We start from the raw sequence: 20,353 nt of genomic DNA on the forward strand, positions 1-20,353 counted from the left end.
CGAAATGACATTGTAATCTATTTTACATTTGTTTGTTCACTCACTCACTCACTCACTCACTCACTCACTCACTCACTCACTCACTCACCTCCCCAGGCTGGCGTGTTGTTGATGTTGTCCCAGTGCAGGCAGGCTCCTCAGAGAGGGGACAGGAGACTGACCCTGTCGACCGTGACCCTGCCGCAGGCCCTGCCCCAGACCGTGAACGCTCTCCCCGTTGAGGTTGTTGTCGCTAGCGGAGCGCAGAAGGGAGCGGGGCGAGGGCAGTCCTCCCACCAACACACGTCTACGGTTAGTGTAGGAGGGGGTCTCCCTGAAAGGCACTGGGAGAGGGTGACACAACATGTTGCTAGTCAAATCAACATAACAATGTGCACAGGGGTCGGGTTAAATGGACATTTCAGTTTGATGCATTCGGTTGTACAACTGACTAGGTATCCCCTTTCCCTTACTACATTCCCTGAGGTAGTACCAAGGCTTCATAGCTTTATGTGTACATACATCTTACTGCATTTAATTAGGAATCTGGGATATTCTTTCTGTCTAACACTAGATGGCAGAATTTTCACGTAGCATATTGACTCCCAGTACACTGAATCACACAACAAAGTGCACATGATCAGGGATAATTACAGAGTGGGTGATTACAGTGGCTACAGTATGAGTGCTTCAGTCACTTGGCTGAGGACTCTCTTACCCTCTCACACCACTATGGAGGTGTGCTTTACTCAATTAAAGTCCAATGACCACATGCTGTTAGCCACGTACCCATGGCATGTCGCCTACTCACCAACGTCTGACACTTTGTGGATCTTAATGATTTCGGCCAGGTCAAAGTTTCCTGCTATAATGGCAACCTGGAGGAGGAAAGAGGGAGGAGAGAGGAGGGAAGGGGAAGAGAGAGAAGGAGAAGAGAGCAGAGGGAGGGAAGGAAGGAGAGGAGAGGAGTAAGTCACATATGTTGTGTGTTTGTTCCCTTCCCAAAAACAGGTTAGTATCCTGCTTCTCAACAACAAATGTTCCGTAAAACAAGGCTCCCAAAGAAAACTGCCATTCTCATGGGGGAGAACAGAAACCTGCTGAAACCTGCTGTCTCAGTCTCTACGTCTGTCTGGAATAAACCTTAGCCTCTGTTGTTTCAAGAAAATTCATGTTGGGAACCAATTATCAGATGTATGCTACATCTACTCTAACAGCTAACAGGCAACAGGGGAACACATTCCATCCAAACCCTACTTTCTCCCTCCCTCCCTCCCTCCCTCCCTACTGTGCTCTCTCTCTCCCTACTGCTCTCTCTCTCACCACTGCGCTCTCTCTCTCTCGTTGGCCACTACTGCGCTCTCTCTCGTTGGTCACTACTGCGCTCTCTCTCGTTGGCCACTACTGCTCTCTCTCTCGTTGGCCACTACTGCTCTCTCTCTCGTTGGCCACTACTGCTCTCTCTCTCGTTGGCCACTACTGCTCTCTCTCTCGTTGGCCACTACTGCTCTCTCTCTCGTTGGCCACTACTGCTCTCTCTCTCGTTGGCCACTACTGCTCTCTCTCTCGTTGGCCACTACTGCTCTCTCTCTCGTTGGCCACTACTGCTCTCTCTCTCGTTGGCCACTACTACTCTCTCTCTCGTTGGCCACTACTACTCTATCTCGCACAACACAACAAAACTAGAATTTCAAACAAAATTAACAAAATTATATTGTAATTTGTTATCCTTTTGTTTGCTTTCTCTCTCTCTCTCTTTCTCTCTCTCTCTGATTCATATTTCACACATTAGTAATCCTTCATTAAAAGGCTGCTTGTAACAGATGTCTGATAGCAGTGTGTGTTTCTGATTTCTGGCACTGTGTGAGCGTGTGCACGTGTATGTGGGCAAATGTGTGTGCATGCGCTGGCGCTGTGTGGAGCCAGCTATCCCTCTGTACAAACAAATTAACTTTCATGTGTTGAGGAAATCTGTGTCAATGTCAATTTGACACAGGCTTAATCACACATCTTGCCACAGAGGCAGGCCAGAGTACAGAAACAGTGTTTCAAGTGGAGTTGCCTTCAAGCCATGTAGTTATTGCAGAACAATTATTAATACATTATATCTTTGACGTCCACCTCCCTTGACCTCCAAGAGTTTCTGAAACCTTCTCCCATATTAAGTCATATAAAGTTTTCCTTATGGCATGTGGTTATTGTATAGCTAGAACGTAATGTCTGATAGAGGCCAGCAGAAGGAAGGAGAGTCTCACCTGAAAGGCCGTCTGGCTGTTGTAGTTCTTGATCTCTTTATTCACTCCCCGAAACAGTAGAACTCTGGTACAGCTATCCTGAAAGAGGAAGAGACAGAGAGCATTTTCTTTTCTTCTTTTTTTACGATCAGTTGTAAAATGTTGGGATTTTGGTTGCATATAGCTGTGCAATTCATCAGCACACACACAAACAAGCACTCACGCACAAGCATGCACATGAACACACACACACACAAGATATATGAGGCTCCATTGAGTGCCAGCTCTATTCTCTAATTGGTCCCAACAGAGCTAAGTCTGCTAATTATACTGACCACTCCCCTTCCCTTCCTCTACATTCTCATCACCCTCCTCTTCCCCAATCTCTCCCTCCATTCATAGCCTAACATAGCGTGGCTGTTGCTGTGGATGTGTGTGTCATTAGGCTATGCCATTGGTGCTGTGTGTAAATGTATAGTCCTCTCCCTCTCTCAGGAGGGATCCATGGGTTAACGGGAGGGTTATGTGTTTACAGGGTATAGATCGATATTTAATTTAAAAAACACAGAGTAGAATTAACAGCTCTATGATTGATCTTCTTAACCAAACATGCTCTCTCCCTGGACCCTATTGAGTCATTATCACGCATGCACACACACGCACACACACGCACGCGCACACACACACACAGGAACGCACATCTCTGTTCAAATTACATTGATCTCACAGGAACCTATCGTAAGAGTGCTGTAGAGCCTTCTTTTGGTGATAAACTACATGAAAGCACTGCAACCCTGCATTGAGTTGTGCATGTGCCTGCCTCCGTGTATGCGTGTGTGTCTGCCTCCGTGTGTGCATGTGCCTGCCTCCGTGTGTGCGTGTGTGTCTGCCTCCGTGTGTGTGTGTGTGTCTGCCTCCGTGTGTGTGTCTGCCTCTGTGTCTGCCTCCGTGTGTGTGTCTGCCTCTGTGTGTGAGTGTATTTTTAGGTAAGCAGAGGTAGACATAAGGAGTCAGCAGAACATCCTCTACCTAACAAGGCTGTTCAATAATGCATTGCCTCTCCTGTAATAGCCCCGTAATCACATCATGTTAATGGTAGTACGCTAATATAGCTAAAAACCTATAGAGTTGAACCCCTGAGGATGTTAGCTAATCACTAGTCGCCTGTATAATTTGCACACAAAAACACTCATTCTTTCTCTCGTTTAAACGTCTCTTCTGGTTTACACTTAAAGGTGAGAAGCATAATTGTAGCTGAACCACATAAAGGCTCTGGCGGTGAATTAGCTAGGGTGGTTAATACAGTGCCTTGCGAAAGTATTCGGCCCCCTTGAACTCTGCGACCTTTTGCCACATTTCAGGCTTCAAACATAAAGATATTAAACTGTATTTTTTTGTGAATAATCAACAACAAGTGGGACACAATCATGAAGTGGAACGACATTTATTGGATATTTCAAACTTTTTTAACAAATCAAAAACTGAAAAATTGGGCATGCAAAATTATTCAGCCCCTTTACTTTCATTGCAGCAAACTCTCTCCAGAAGTTCAGTGAGGATCTCTGAATGATCCGATGTTGACCTAAATGACTAATGATGATAAATACAATCCACCTGTGTGTAATCAAGTCTCCGTATAAATGCACCTGCGCTGTGATAGTCTCAGAGGTCCGTTAAAAGTGCAGAGAGCATCATGAAGAACAATGAACACACCAGGCAGGTCCGAGATACTGTTGTGAAGAAGTTTAAAGCCGGATTTGGATACAAAAAGATTTCCCAAGCTTTAAACATCCCAAGGAGCACTGTGCAAGCGATAATATTGAAATGGAAGGAGTATCAGACCACTGCAAATCTACCAAGACCTGGCCGTCCCTCTAAACTTTCAGCTCAAACAAGGAGAAGACTGATCAGAGATGCAGCCAAGAGGCCCATGATCACTCTGGATGAACTGCAGAGATCTACAGCTGAGGTGGGAGACTCTGTCCATAGGACAACAATCAGTCGTATATTGCACAAATCTGGCCTTTATGGAAGAGTGGCAAGAAGAAAGCCATTTCTTAAAGATATCCATAAAAAGTGTTGTTTAAAGTTTGCCACAAGCCACCTGGGAGACACACCAAACATGTGGAAGAAGGTGCTCTGGTCAGATGAAACCAAAATTGCAAAACGTTATGTTTGGCGTAAAAGCAACACAGCTCATCATCCTGAACACACCATACCCACTGTCAAACATGGTGGTGGCAGCATCATGGTTTGGGCCTGCTTTTCTTCAGCAGGGACAGGGAAGATGGTTCAAATTGATGGGAAGATGGATGGATCCAAATACAGGACCATTCTGGAAGAAAACCTGATGGAGTCTGCAAAAGACCTGAGACTGGGACGGAGATTTGTCTTCCAAAAAGACAATGATCAAAAACATAAGACAAAATCTACAATGGAATGGTTCAAAAATAAACATATCCAGTTGTTAGAATGGCCAAGTCAAAGTCCAGACCTGAATCCAATCGAGAATCTGTGGAAAGAACTGAAAACTGCTGTTCACAAATGCTCTCCATCCAACCTCACTGAGCTCGAGCTGTTTTGCAACGAGGAATGGAAAAAAAGTCTCTCAATGTGCAAAACTGATAGAGACATACCCCAAGCGACTTACAGCTGTAATCGCAGCAAAAGGTGGCGCTACAAAGTATTAACTTAAGGGGGCTGAATAATTTTGCACGCCTAATTTCAGTTTTTGATTTGTTAAAAAAGTTTGAAATATCCAATAAATGTCGTTCCACTTCATGATTGTGTCCCACTTGTTGTTGATTCTTCACAAAAAAAATACAGTTTTATATCTTTATGTTTGAAGCCTGAAATGTGGCAAAAGGTTACAAAGTTCAAGGGGGCCGAATACTTTCGCAAGGCACTGTACATATTGAGGATGGCTGTGTCTGTTCTCCATTAGGCAGGAGACTCTAGCAGAATAATCTACAGAGAATGAGAAAATATCCATTGAGGAGGGTGACATGCATGAGACAGGAGAGACAGGGGTGAGAGAATAAGGGAAGGGAGAGAGGCACGAGTGTAAAAACAGAGAGAAAGTGATGAGAAAGAGAGGTTGTTCAGTATTTCTCCCCAATCTTGACCCTCCGTGAGTGTGTCTTTCTGCGTGCATGCTCTTTTTAATTGGAATGGGGGATAATCTATGCATCAACTGCTTTCACACACACACACGCACTCCAGGAGACCAATTATAGAGAGGGACATCCCTCTCCCTGCTCACAGCACTAATCATATTATAGGAAACATTTAAGCATCCAGCAGACTTCGTCACCACACTTCTTTACCACAATATACAGTACTAGTCAAAAGTTTGGACACACCTACTCATCCTAGGTTTTTCTTTATTTTTACTATTTTCTACATTGTAGAAACATTTAGAATCTTCCTGACGCCATTCTGTTCCTTCTCCATGTCTTGTCTGACAGGTGTGTGATTCCACCTGGGTTCCACTCATTCTCTCAGATTCCTGTTATCCCATTCTCAGCTGGTGTTGTGTCTGCTCAATCACTCCCCTCTAGTAGTGGCATTAACCAGTCTAACTCTGTTCATTAACCAGTCTACTTCTGACTGACTGATTGACTGACTGGGACTGTCTCTTTATTGACTCATCAATCTGGAGGCTGCCTGCCTGTCATGTGCTTCTCTTTCATCCTCCTTTTTTCTTCCCTGTCTCCTTTGTATGGCTCTCTACTTTTCTCTTTCTCTTTCCCTCTCTCTCTCTCTGTCTCTCTCCGCTCTCAATATCCATTCCCTCTGTATCTCTCTCATATGAATCTATGTCACTGAGCTAGTGTCTCTGTGTTGATTCCTCAATAATCATCCAGACCACCTGTCCCCCCTCCGTCCCACTCCCTGCATTTATTCCTTTAAGCCCCACTTAAAAGTTCTGTCCATGGGATCGATCTGCTCAGCGGTGGCGTCCTGCATCTCTAAACACTGGAGGGATGAAACATGTCTGTGACGATAGGACCCTGCAGAGACAGGGTCTATGAAAGGGAGGAGTAACACCTTTTCCCCTAACTTTTACATTTGTCCACGAATATTCATTAGCATAACTCAGAGAATTAAATCTGTGTCTACCAATTTTAAGGACCTTTGGATCACCTAAAATATGCCACTTAATGCCATTTTATTAATGATTGTATGAGCCCTAATTTCCTATTAAGTTTTAAATGCACATGTGAACAGTTTCCTTCTTTCTCCTCCTCTCTCCTCCTCCCCTCCCTCTCTCTCCAGCCGTACATGTGTAACAAACAGCCTCGATGAAGTATTGATGTTCTTCTCCTCGACCCTCTCAGACACACTTGTGTGTGCATGTACACACTCTCTAGAGACTGTAGTGTTCTAGAGCCTTGGAAACAGGTCATTGCACATGAGTATAGTCAGCGGAGAAGGTTTCACTCTAACACACACACACACACACACACCCGCCCCATGCTGTTCACTAAGTGGTTAAAAGTACAGCAGGATTCTGGCACAGAATCTACACACTGTCACACAGTGTTACATCACAGTGTGTGTACATTTCACAGACAGAAATCTTTACAAAAACACTTTTATACAAGGCCATATTCAGTCGACATGGCCCATACAGGACACAACCCTAGTGCCCTGCTCTCAACACCTGAGCCATCGCTTTTCAATTAGACACTTAAGGCTCAGTCTCCAAACTCAGAAATCAATGTTTCATTGGAGCCTATTAATCTCATGTCTAAATCGCTTGCTACTATCAATATGACTCTCATTGTCTCCATTCAATCTGACAGTCCATCCACTCAGCACCCTCCTAGCACCAGTACACTGCCTGAATTGACCAGGTAACTTGTAACCTTTATTTAACTAGGGAAGTCAATTAAGAATGTTTATTTACAACAATGTCCTACCAGGGAACAGTGGGTTAACTGTCTTGTTCAGGGGCAGAACAACAGATGTTTACCCTGTCAGCTCAGGGATTTGATCCAACAACCTTTCGGTTATTGGCCCAAAGCTCTAACCGCTAGGCTACTTGCCACCCCAAAATGCAAGCAACATTAGAAAAGTGAAAGCAACCATAGAAAAGACAGCTTTAACACACACAGACATTTGTCAAACCCCTCTAAACCACTTCTTACTCACCACTACTTATCTGACAACACACACCATACAGTGTCTTACCTGGTTGTAGAGGGCACAGACGTGCAGGGCGGTGTTTCCAGAGGCGTTCTGGGCGGCCATGTCAGCTCCGTAAAACAGCAGGTGCTCCAAGTGCTGAACGTGACCATGACGACACGCCTTTATGGGGAGACAAACAAGATGGCCGCCTTAGAGCCACATGGATGCCAATTTGGGTTATTAAGATATTTTGGGTGATTGTGGTATCATAAATTGTGTGATATTGGAGACAACCCACTTCTCTTCTCTATTCTCTTCTCTATTTCTCTATCCCACACAGGCACTATATTAATTGTTCCCTCTCTCTTTTGTTTTGTCTTATCTGTGTGTTCCAGCAGCACACATTGTAATTTTTATTATCACTCTTCATTTGTGTTTCCTATTATTCATACACAGACAGACAGACAGACAGACAGACAGACAGACAGACAGACAGACAGACAGACAGACAGACAGACAGACAGACAGAAAGACACACACACACACACACACACAATACATTCTAATGCCATGGAGGACAGAGGGAAGGTAACATATAGAGTATATAGTCGTATAGTAATGGAGAGCTCTGGAAGCTGGCCTGTAGGCCCAGAGTTAGTGTCAGCTTCATCTCCCCCCAATTCAAAATGGGTAAGAGTTCCTTTCTCAGACACATACTCTTTCTCTCATACTCCATTGTCACCTCTCTCTTTCATTCTCTTACCAACAGCCTGTCAGTTTAGCCTGATTATACTGTAGGTCTCCAAGCCTCCAGACTAACCCTTCATTGAATTGTGTGGTGACGGCCCCATGCTACCCCAGAAACAGAGGCTGATGGTGGGGGAGAACAAGGCAGGAGTGTGGGGTAACCATGGAGGTCCCCAGACATGCTGGTGTGAAGAGGAGAGGAGAAGAGAGAGCAGTGGGAACAATGGGACACTGTGGACACAGTAATGTTAACAGTTATTGTGTTCCAGTCCTTTAAGGTTTATATAATGACAGGGTCTGCAGGGTTTCATCAAGCCTTGTAGTGCTACTCCCGTTCCCTCCATATAAAACCTTATTAAGTCTGCAGTGCTTTTGTGCCCCATCAAATTAGGAAATTAATATTGTACGTCTCCCTCGTTGCTCGTCCCCTACATTTTCTTCCTCATAAAACCACCGGAAAGGTTTCCTCACAATTTCACAGTCCCAGTCTACAGTAGTGTCCATGTCTGGGAAGAGCATTCGCCCTCTGTATGTGTGTGTGTTCACCTGGTGTATCTCTTGCCATCCGTTCTCGTCCACACAGCCCACCTGAGCGTGGTCGTGGAGCAGAAGTTCACAGCAGTAGGGGTCTCCTCCTACCATAGAGCTGTGATAGAGCGGACTTAACCCTCGACTGTCCTTATAGTCAGGAGACGCACCCAGGTCCAGCAACGTCTGGCAGAGAGTGAGAGCGAGAAAAGAGGAGAGAGAGAAAGTGAGAGAAAGAGCTCGAGAACTCACACACATCCAATGCACACACTCACAGAAACAAGCCCAACAGGACCTATTAATAAAACCGATGTATGAAAACACTATGTTTCCTTTGTGCCATCTACATTTCCCATCATCGGCTGCCGCACTCATGTAGATCCAGAAGAGGGTCATGGTCCATCAAGATGACGGGCTTCTCTCCGCTACAGCTATAGCTCTCAAGATGAGAACAATTATATGAGTCATATCAGAGCCATTCAGTGATGACACATCCATTCACTGAGTACTTGCCCATGCGCGTCTGTGTGTACTCACTATGAGCGCTGTATGGTTCTTGGTACGGACAGCCTTGTGCAGGGCAGTGATGCCGTCTTGGGTCCTGAAGTCCAGGTGAGCTCCTCCACTCTTCAGCACCTTGATGAGGTCTGCACAGCCCTCCAGCTGAGATGCCATGGTCAGAGGACATTCTACAGCACACAGGGGGAAAGAGGAACCCTGTTTAATATGTAACAGGGAAGATTTCCAGTGTACATTGTGAACGGTACTGAGACAGAAGCATGTGTTCTGCATTAGGGTTGACTTTCAAATGTGGTATGGTAGAGGAATGCAGTGGAGTGTAAATGCCCATACATTAACCCTCCCACCCTATGGATGACCTCAGATTAGGTTAGATTAGAGTGGAATCATGTTTTTAATCTCATCATATCCCATTAATCTCATCATATCTCATTCTCATTAGTAAATGCTGTCCTTCTCATACCAGTTGATGAATAAATGTATATTTGGTGCTTTCCTCCATCCTTCAAATGAAGTCCCATATCCCATATCACATGAAACTATCAGACTAACACTGGAATAGAGGTGTTAATCCCAGTATTCAACCTGGCAATCATTACATTATGGCCACCTAATCATCCCTAGCTTCCAAATGATTTCTACAAAGCTACACTATATATACAGAAATATGTGGACACCCCTTCAAAGTAGTGGATTTGGCTTTTTTAGCCATACTTGTTGCTGACAGGTATATAGAACCCAAGCACACAGCCAGACAATCTCTATAGTCAAACGTTGGCATTAGAATGACCTTACTGAAGTGTAAGTGCTTTTATTGTGAAGTAGAAACGTCTAGGAGCGACAGCGGCTCAACAGTGAAGTGGTAGGCCAATCTGGAGCAGTGGAAATGCGTTCTCTGGAGTGATGAATCACGTTTCACCATCTGATGGACAGGAGAATGCTACCTGCCCGAAAGCACAGTGCCAACTGTAAAGTTTGGTGAAGGAGGAATAATGATCTGGGGCTGTTTTTCATGGTTTGGGCTAGGCCTCTTATTAGTTTGAGTGAAGAACAATCTTAACGCTACAGCATACAATGACTTTCTAGACGATTCTGTGCTTCCAACTTTGTGGCAACTGTTTGGGGAAGGCCCTTTCCTGTTTCATCATGAGAATGCCCCCATGCACAAAGCGAGGTCAATACAGAAATGCTTTGTCGAGATTGTTGTGGAAGAACTTGACTGGCCTGCACAGAGTCCTGACTTCAACCCCAGTGAAAACCTTTGGGATGAATTGGAACACCAACTGCGAGCCAGGCCTAATCACCTCGACCTCACTAATGCTCTTCTGGCTGAATGAAAGCAGGTCCTCACAGCAATGTTCCAACATATAGTGGAACGCCTTCCCAGAAGAGGGGAGGCTGTTATAGCAGCAAAAGGTGGACAAACTACACATTAATGCCCATGACGAGCTGGTGTCCACAAACTTTTGGTCATGTGGTGTATATGGAATTGGACATACAAAGGATAATTTTGCTATTTGATTTTGAATTTTAAGAATTTTAAGAATTTTAAGAACCCCTGAAGGTATAAAAAAAATAGAAAAAAACTATTTGATCAAAACATATTTTTGGCCTTATTGCTACAGTATTAGCCCATGTAAACACATTGATATTGTTATTGTTATATTGTTATTATTTTATTTATTTGAAAAAATTGTATACATGTATCTAAACCCTTATTTTTGGCACTGAACAGTCTCCATATATACTTCCATCCATTTTTTCAACTGTTCCCGGGGGACCTTCAGACGAGTCTTGTGTCAAGAGCGTGTTAGTGGTAGTCTCATCTTTCCGGTACAGGGGTCATAATAGTTTGTAGACCAAACCGTTCTGACGCTACAGACAATTTTAGATGTGGAAGTGGATTTTTATGGGGATAAAAAAAAAGTTTAATAGATTTTGCGGGGGTGCGGACATCGACCGTATGGGGTTAACTTGTAATATAGCAAAAATAAAGAATAACAATGACTACAGAATCCCTATTCTGTGCTTGAGAAATCAATTAGTTGTATACAAATAAATCAAAACATTTGATTAAGAAGGCCTTCCCCTTTTAAATGACTTTGATTAGAGTGATGAGGGAAAAACTATTTCCTTTTCCAGATGAATCCACTCTCATGCCTTTCAAGTGATTCATTTAAGAAGACAAATATCGTGCCTTTGATTGCCTCGTCAGTGAAATTACTTTGTGTGAAAAACATGATGGAGTTGGTATTTATTTAAAACCAGACAGAGACAGATAAGAGTGTCCGAGGTAGCAAACAGTCTGTGTGTGTGTGTGTGTGTGTTTGTGTGTGTGTGTGTGTGTTTGTTTGATGAGGATGAAGATGCAACAAAACACTAAGAAGCAATTAATGTCATATACGTTTTGATTTTTGCCCTAGCACTACACAGCTGAATCAAATAATCAGCTAATCATCTGACTTTAATCAATTGAATAAGAGGTGTAGTGTTAGGGCAAAAACCAAAACATGCACATCTTGGTGCCTGAGGACCGAGTTTGGGAAACTCTGGTTTGGTATATTCAAAAACACGGGCACACACAGACAGCGAAAACAGCATTTCGAACAAAATTAACAAAATTATATTGTAATTTATTTTCCGTTTGTTCTCTCTCTGTCTCTCTCTGTGTCTCTCTGTGTCTCTCTGTGTCTCTGTGTCTCTGTGTCTCTGTGTCTCTCTCTCTCTCTCTCTCTCTCTCTCTCTCTCTCTCTCTCTCTCTCTCTCTCTCTCTCCAATTCACGGGGCTGTACTGGCATGGGAAACATATGTTAACATTGCCAAAGCAAGTGAAGTAGATAGTATACAAAAGTGAAATAAATAATCAAAATGAACAGTAAACATTACAGTCACAGACGTTCTAAAAGAATAAAGACGTGCAAATGGTTAAACTATAAAAGGGAAAATAAACATAAATATGGGTTGTATTTACAATTGTGTTGTGGCAACAGGTCACAGATCTTGCTGCTGTGATGGCACGCTGTGATATTTCACCCAATAGATATGGGAGTTTATCAAGTTCTTTGTGGATCTGTGTAATCCGAGGGAAATATACAGTGCCTTGCGAAAGAATTCGGCCCCCTTGAACTTTGCGACCTTTTGCCACATTTCAGGCTTCAAACATAAAGATGTAAAAGTGTATTTTTTTGTGAAGAATCAACAACAAGTGGGACACAATCATGAAGTGGAACGACATTTATTGGATATTTCAAACTTTTTCAACAAATCAAAAACTGAAAAATTGGGCGTGCAAAATTATTCAGCCCCTTTACTTTCAGTCCAGCAAACTCTCTCCAGAAGTTCAGTGAGGATCTCTGAATGATCCAATGTTGACCTAAATGACCAATGATGATAAATACAATCCACCTGTGTGTAATCAAGTCTCCATATAAATGCACCTGCACTGTGATAGTCTCAGAGGTCCGTTAAAAGCGCAGAGAGCATCATGAAGAAAAAGGAACACACCAGGCAGGTCCGAGATACTGTTGTGAAGAAGTTTAAGGCCGGATTTGGATACAAAAAGAATTCCCAAGCTTTAAACATCCCAAGGAGCACTGTGCAAGCGATAATATTGAAATGGAAGGAGTATCAGACCACTGCAAATCTACCAAGACCTGGCCGTCCCTCTAAACTTTCAGCTCATACAAGGAGAAGACTGATCAGAGATGCAGCCAAGAGGCCCATGATCACTCTGGATGAACTGCAGAGATCTACCGCTGAGGTGGGAGACTCTGTCCATAGGACAACAATCAGTCGTATATTGCACAAATCTGGCCTTTATGGAAGAGTTGCAAGATGAAAGCCATTTCTTAAAGATATCCATAAAAAGTGTAGTTTAAAGTTTGCCACAAGCCACCTGGGAGACACACCAAACATGTGGAAGAAGGTGCTCTGGTCAGATGAAACCAAAATTGAACTTTTTGGCAACAATGCAAAACGTTATGTTTGGCGTAAAAGCAACACAGCTCATCATCCTGACCACAACATCCCCACTGTCAAACATAGTGGTGACAGCATCATGGTTTGGGCCTGCTTTTCTTCAGCAGGGACAGGGAAGATGGTTAAAATTGATGGGAAGATGGATGGAGCCAAATACAGGACCTTTCTGGAAGAAAACCTGATGGAGTCTGCAAAAGACCTGAGACTGGGACGGTGATTTGTCTTCCAACAAGACAATGATCCAAAACATAAAGCAAAATCTATAATGGAATGGTTCTACAGAGGAATGGGAAAAAAATTTCAGTCTCTCGATATGCAAAACTGATAGAGACATACCCCAAGCGACTTACAGCTGTAATCGCAGCAAAAGGCGGCGCTACAAAGTATTAACTTAAGGGGGCTGAATAATTTTGCACGCCCAATTTTTCAGTTTTTGATTTGTTATTAAAAAAGTTTGAAATATCCAATAAATGTCGTTCCACTTCATGATTGTGTCCCACTTGTTGTTGATTCTTCACAAAAAAATACAGTTTTATATCTTTATGTTTGAAGCCTGAAATGTGGCAAAAGGTCGCAAAGTTCAAGGGGGCCGAATACTTTCGCAAGGCACTGTATGTCTCTAATATGGTCAGAACATTTCGCAGGAGGTTAGGATGTGCAGCTCAGTTTCCACCTCATTTTGTGTGCAGTGTGCCTGCCTGTCTTCTCTTGAGAGCCAGGTCTGCCTACGGCGGTCTTTCTCAATAGCAAGGCTATGCTTTTCATTATAATTGTTTTATTTCACCTTTATTTAACCAGGTAGGCTAGTTGAGAACAAGTTCTCATTTGCAACTGCGACCTGGCCAAGATCAAGCGTAGCAATTTGACACATACAACAGAGTTACACATGGAATAAACAAAACATACAGTCAATAATACAGTAGAACAAAAGAAAACAAAAAGTCGATATAAAGTGAGTGCAAATGAGGTAAGTTAAGGAAATAAATAGGCCATGGTGGCGAAGTAATTACAATATAGCAATTAAACACTGGAATGGTAGATTGGCAGAAGATGAATGTGCAGGTAGAGATACTGGGGTGCAAAGGAGCAACATAAATAAATAAATACCAGTATGGGGATGAGGTAGGTAGATAGATGGGCTGTTTACAGATAGGCTAAGTACAGGTGCAGTGATCTGTAAAATGCTCTGACAGCTGGTGCTTAAAGCTAGTGAGGGAGATGTGAGTCTCCAGCTTCAGAGATTTTTGCAATTCGTTCCAGTCATGGGCAGCAGAGAACTGGAAGGAAAGACGACCAAAGGTGGAATTGGCTTTGGGGGTGACCAGTGAGATACAGTACACCTGCTGGAGCGGGTGCTACGAGTGGGTGCTGCTATGGTGACCAGTGAGCTGAGATAAGGTGGGGCTTTACCTAGCAGAGACTTGTATATAACCTGTAGCCAGTGGGTTTGGCGACGAGTATGAAGCGAGGGCCAACCAACGAAAGCGTACAGGTCGCAATGGTGGGTAGTATATGGGTCTTTGGTGACAAAACGGATGGCACTGTGATAGACTGCATCCAGTTTGTTGAGTAGAGTGTCGGAGGCTATTTTGTAAATGACGTCGCTGAAGTCGAGGATCGGTAGGATGGACAGTTTTACAAGGGTATGTTTGGCAGCATGCGAATCGGAAGCCGATTCTAGATTTAATTTTGGATTGGAGATGTTTAATGTGAGTCTGGAAGGAGAGTTTACAGACTAACCAGGCACCTAGGTATTTGTAGTTGTCCACATATCAGTCAGAACCGTCCAGAGTAGTGATGCTGGACAGGCTGGCAGGTGCGGGCAGCGATCGGTTGAAGAGCACACCTTTACAAAAAATGTGATCAAATTTGCCATTGCTCTTTCTTTTAGAAACTGCCGTGATCTAATTCCAATAGTTCCAAATTATAAAGGGTGTTACAGTCAACATAAAAGGTTAATGGAGGGCGTTTTCCAGGCAGAGTTATAATGCTCGTTCACGTGCGCACAGGTTTAAGACAGGTTTATAACGGGAAACCTGTGTATGTATGGCGTGCGCCAAATGTAAATTTATAAGAAAAATTACGTATGTATTATTTTCAGAAATGGCACATGGCAGATACTTAGTGTGAAATTTACGCAACGGTTATAAAGGAGATGCAACAGGCTCCTCACCTCCCGATTCAGGGTCGTGGAAGTTGGGGTCCAGACCTTTCTCCAGGAATTTGGACACCTTCTCAATGTTCCTCTGCTGAACATACTCCATAAACTTCTTCAGGTTCGCCTGGAGACAGACAGAGAGAGAGTCCATGTCATTCAACTAGTATCAAAAACACATTTAAATGTATTTCATGCAAATCAAATTCAATTAAATATTGAGGAAGGGGCAGAGGTGGAGAGTTTGAGAGAGAGAGTGATAGAGAGAGAGATAAAGAGAGAGAGGGGCCAGGAGACAAGAGCGATAGTTAGAGAGGAAGAGAAATAGTGTGGAGAGGCCAGGATGCGTCAAGGAAGGAGGGGAGAGAAAAAAGAGGCAGTGAGAGAGAGAGCACGCTAAAGACAGTTATGGAGATAAAGAGAACTCTGTGATTGGGTGATGTAACACTCATGTGAAGAGAGATGTTTAATAATGGAGGTGAGAGATGAAAGCTGAAGCACACTGCCGCGCGTGTGTGCGTGTGTGCGTGTGTGCGTGTGTGCGTGTGTGCGTGTGTGCGTGTGTGTGTGTCCAAGTGGAAGATTTAGGTGGATACAGTAGTGCATTAGGCACCTTTGGGTAGAAAGCACTAGTCCATCTCTACTGTACTTCCAACACAGCAACAAAAAAAACACTCCTTTTATCCAAAACAGCATATCGTACAGAGCTCTTCTCTTTACAGGATCAAACCATTTTCCCCAGGCCATTTCCTGTAACCAACTAGTTCCTACGTATACTGTGCATTGTTAGTTAAGGATTGTTTCTATCCAACAGTTTTCAACCACTAAGCAGCTGATTCTTACTGGATTGTTTTGAGTAAAGAACACTATAAAGACAGTACTCAGGTTTGGGGTCCATTTCCATTTCAATTCAAAACATTCAGTAGATTAACTGAAATGTAAATGTCCAATGCAGCTGTTTTTATGGTAAAAAACAACAAAACAATGATAGCTTCTTAGCAAAGAACAATTTCTCTAGCAATCATTTTTCTAGTCCTGTCTGGGAGTGGTCTGAGTGGGGAACGGGAAAACAGAACATTTGCTGTTATTTCCAGAGATGTCACCAGGTAGGCCAAAACTCTATTCCACCAAAACTGGCTGAAATTGCAGGTGGTCTTTTCAAAAGGTTCTTTGCACTAAAAGGCATTATCATAATTGTCCCAATTTCACAGTACTCATAGTGTGGAAATATAAACCAGAGAAATATCACGTTTTTGGGCCTTTAACATACGACACAAAATGGAAAACATCTGTAATGTGGATTGGGTGTGTGTACTGTCATTGGTCATCGAAAGAAGAGGAGTTGAGGTCTTTCCTCTCAATATTCAGTTGTGTGCTACAATTCCACACCAAAGAGGGAATTTAGGATATCCTTATTTTTGTGTCCATGTCGCAGTGAAGCGTCATCCAATACAGATGACTATCTCACTAAGCTGTTTGGAGTGAATAAGGACACACGCACATCTGCATCTGCAGTACAAGGCTGGACAGCTCATTCATAAAATAACACCATGCACACGCACACGTACACTCATGTCTGTTATTGATTGATTTGGCCACGTCTTTTTTTCTTCGCTTTTAAAGGAAAGATTCACTCATTTTGAATGTTATGTCATTTTTGTGCATCTCTGAGTGATGCTCTATCGATTCCTAGGGTCATTTCATGTTTTCATGTGTATCTGAGGTGTTCACTGTTTAAGCAGAAATACAGCTGGTATGATGAGATTTGCATTGTATGATTTTCACACCAATTGCGAAACATCATCCTGCTGCAATCCGTCAAATATTTATTTGGAACAAGTTTGATTTATGTGGGGGTTTTGCATGCCAAAATAGGCTGTTGACCAATAGAAAGTGTTCTCCGGGACACGTGTTCTGCCACTGACTGGCCGCGCACTGACACATGCGTTGCTAGAATTAATTAATCTGTTTCTCTCCGCCTGTTTTGTATGCTTGCAATACCTCAGTGCAGTAATGTAGCCTATCAATTCATCACCACTTGCCAATGTGATCACACCACGCTCTTGCCATTCAAACTTTCCCACCAGCTCACTGGCAATGCTGTAGCCTAATTTATATTCAGCAAGCCAGAGCAAGGTCACCTACATCTCTCCTCAAACATGCCTATTTTAGTTTTAAAAAATTGCTTGACATGTGACCAAACTATATTGTTATTCCTGAGACTCACATTGTTCTAGGTTACTCGTTCAAGAGCTGTAAAAAGAGGAACAGAGAGGGAAGAGAGAGTGCTCAGTGGAGATGCTGGCGAGTGGAGAACAACTGCCCCCTCTCATTGAAGCCACAGAAGTTCAAGGCCCACCGAGGTACTGCAGGCATTGTTAGCAGAAAACAGAATCCCCCATCATTGTGGAATGGAAAAATGGCAATCTTTTTAAAAACATGTTTTTATTTTTAGCTTTATTTAACTAGGCAAGTAAGAACAAATTCTTATTTTCAATGATGGCCTAGGAACAGTAGGTTAACTGCCTTGTTCAGGGGCAGAATGTCACGCCTTGACCTATGGTTATCTATGTTTAATGTATTATTTTGGTCAGGTCAGGGTGTGATGAGGGTGGGTATGTGTGTTTTTTCTAGGGTTTTTGGAAATCTATGTTTTCTTTGTATGTCTAGGCAATGTAGGTCTATGGTGGCCTAAATTGGTTCCCAATCAGAGGCAGCTGTTTATCGTTGTCTCTGATTGAGGATCCTATTTAGGCTGCCATTTCCATTTTGGTTTTGTGGGTTATTGTCTATGTCTAGTTGCCTGTCAGCACTCGTGTCTTATAGCGTCACGTTCGTTTTGTTGTTTTGTTAGTTTTTTTAGTGTTCTTCGTGGAATAAAATAAGAATGTATTCTTGTGAGGGTACACAGTGCACAGAAGCCTTGGTCTCCTCGTTATGACGAACGTTACAGAATAAGCCACCAAACCAGGACCAAGCAGCGTGACAAACAGGAACAGAGCTTAATGGGGAAATGGACCTGGGAGGAGATATTAGGATGGAGCAGGACCCTGAACCCAGCCGGGGGAGTATCGTTCTCCTAATGAGGAGATAGAGGCAACGAAAGCGGAACGGCGATACTACGAGGAGAAATACCGGAGAATAGAGGAATGGCGAGGATGTGAGGGTACACAGATAGCACAGAAGCACGAGAGGCAGCCCCAATAATTGTTTTGGGGGGGAAGCACACGAAGAGATGCATGAGTCAGGTTGGAGAACTGAGCCAACTCCTCGTGCTTACTGAGGGGAGCGTGTTACTGGTCAGCACCGTGTTATGCGGTGGATCGCACGGTGTCTCCAGTGCGCTATTCTAGCCCGGTGCACTCTATTCCAGCTCCTCGCATTGGCCGGGCTAGAATGGGCATCCAACCAGGAAGGAAGGTGCCGGCTCAGCACTCCAGATCTCCAGTGTACCTCCTTGGACAGCTCTGAGTACTGTGTCTCCGGTGAGTCTGCACAGCCCAGTGCGTCCTGTTCCTCCTCCCCACACTCACCCTGAGGTGCGTGTCACCAGCCTGGTACCACCAATGCCGGGACCACGCACCAGGCCTCCTGTGCACCTCCAGGGTCCAGTATGCCCTGTTCCTCCTCCCCGTACTCACCCTGAGGTGCGTGTCACCAGCCTGGTACCACCAATGCCGGGACCACGCACTAGGCCTCCTGTGCGCCTCCAGGGTCCAGTATGCCCTGTTCCTCCTCCCCGTACTCGCCCTGAGGTGCGTGTCACCAGCTCAGTACCACCAGTGCCGGCACCAAGCACCAGGCCTTCAGGGCACCTCCAGGGTCCAGTACGCCCTGTTCCTCCTCCTCGCACTCGCTCTGAGGTGCGTGTCCCCATTCTGGTACCACCAGTGTCGGCACCACGCACCAGGCCTTAACCTGTTACATCTATGGGGGCGCTATTTCATTTTTGGATAAAAATACGTGCCCCAATATTTTCTCACAAAAAGATGCTTGACTATGCATATAATTGATAGCTTTGGAAGGAAAACACTCTGACGTTTCCAGAACTGCAAAGATATTGTCTGTGAGTGCCCCAGAACAGATGCTACAGGCAAAACCAAGATGAAACTTCAACCCAGAAATGAGTAGGATTTTTGAGGCTGTTTTTCATTGTCTCCTTATATGGCTGTGAATGCGCAAGGAATGAGCCTGCCCGATCTATCGTTTCCCCAAGGTGTCTGCAGCATTGTGACGTATTTGTAGGCATATCATTGGAAGATTGACCATAAGAGACTACATTTGCCAGGTGTCCGCCCGGAGTCCTCCGTCGAAATTGGTGCGCCATCTTCAACTGCACGTCTTTTTCCAAGCGATTCACCGAAGAAAGGAGACTACCACGAACGATATATCAATGAAGAGATATGTGAAAAACACATTGAGGATTGATTCTAAACAGTGTTTGCCGTGTTTCAGTCGATATTATGGAGTTAATTTGGAAAACAGTTCGCCGTTTTGATGACTGAATTTTTTTTTCTTTTGGTACCCAAACGTGATGTACAAAACGGAGCGATTTCTCCTACACAAAGAATCTTTCAGGAAAAACTGAACATTTGCTATGTAACTGAGAGTCTCCTCATTGAAAACATCCGAAGTTCTTCAAAGGTAAATTATTTTATTTGAATCCTTTTCTGTTTTTTTTGCCAATGTTGCCCGCTAAATGCTACGCTAAATGCTACGCTAGCTATCAATACTCTTACACAAATGCTTGATTTGCTATGGTTCAAAAGCATATTTTTAAAATCTGAGATGACAGTGTTGTTAAGAAAAGACTAAGCTTGAGAGCTAGCACATTCATTTGATTTCATTTGCGATTTTCATAAATAGTTAATGTTACGTTATGCTAATGAGCATGAGGCTGTAACTGGATACAGGTTTTTTTCATAGCCAAACGTGAACAAAACGGAGCGATTTGTCCTACACAAATAATATTTTTTTGAAAAACTGAACATTTGCTATCTAACTGAGAGTCTCCTCATTGAAAACATCTGAAGTTCTTCAAAGGTAAATGATTTTATTTGAATGATTTTCTTGTTTTTGT

The 20,353-nt window shown here is 43.5% G+C and overlaps 1 protein-coding gene across 1 annotated transcript in view; it reads right to left on the reverse strand.

Moving 5' to 3' along the window:
• The window catches only part of shank3a (SH3 and multiple ankyrin repeat domains 3a), a 304,109-nt gene that overhangs the window by 133,989 nt on the left and 149,767 nt on the right, over positions 1 to 20,353 (reverse strand). The window contains exons 4-10 of the mRNA XM_064951735.1: positions 15,292 to 15,400; positions 9,159 to 9,310; positions 8,640 to 8,807; positions 7,410 to 7,526; positions 2,235 to 2,312; positions 791 to 857; positions 120 to 323 (exon numbers count right to left, since the gene is read on the reverse strand). Coding sequence (XP_064807807.1) covers positions 120 to 323; positions 791 to 857; positions 2,235 to 2,312; positions 7,410 to 7,526; positions 8,640 to 8,807; positions 9,159 to 9,310; positions 15,292 to 15,400 — 895 coding nt within the window. The remainder of the gene's footprint in view (positions 1 to 119; positions 324 to 790; positions 858 to 2,234; positions 2,313 to 7,409; positions 7,527 to 8,639; positions 8,808 to 9,158; positions 9,311 to 15,291; positions 15,401 to 20,353) is intronic.

Source organism: Oncorhynchus masou, chromosome 31 (assembly GCF_036934945.1).
Source record: "Oncorhynchus masou masou isolate Uvic2021 chromosome 31, UVic_Omas_1.1, whole genome shotgun sequence".
Lineage (NCBI taxonomy): Eukaryota > Metazoa > Chordata > Actinopteri > Salmoniformes > Salmonidae > Oncorhynchus > Oncorhynchus masou.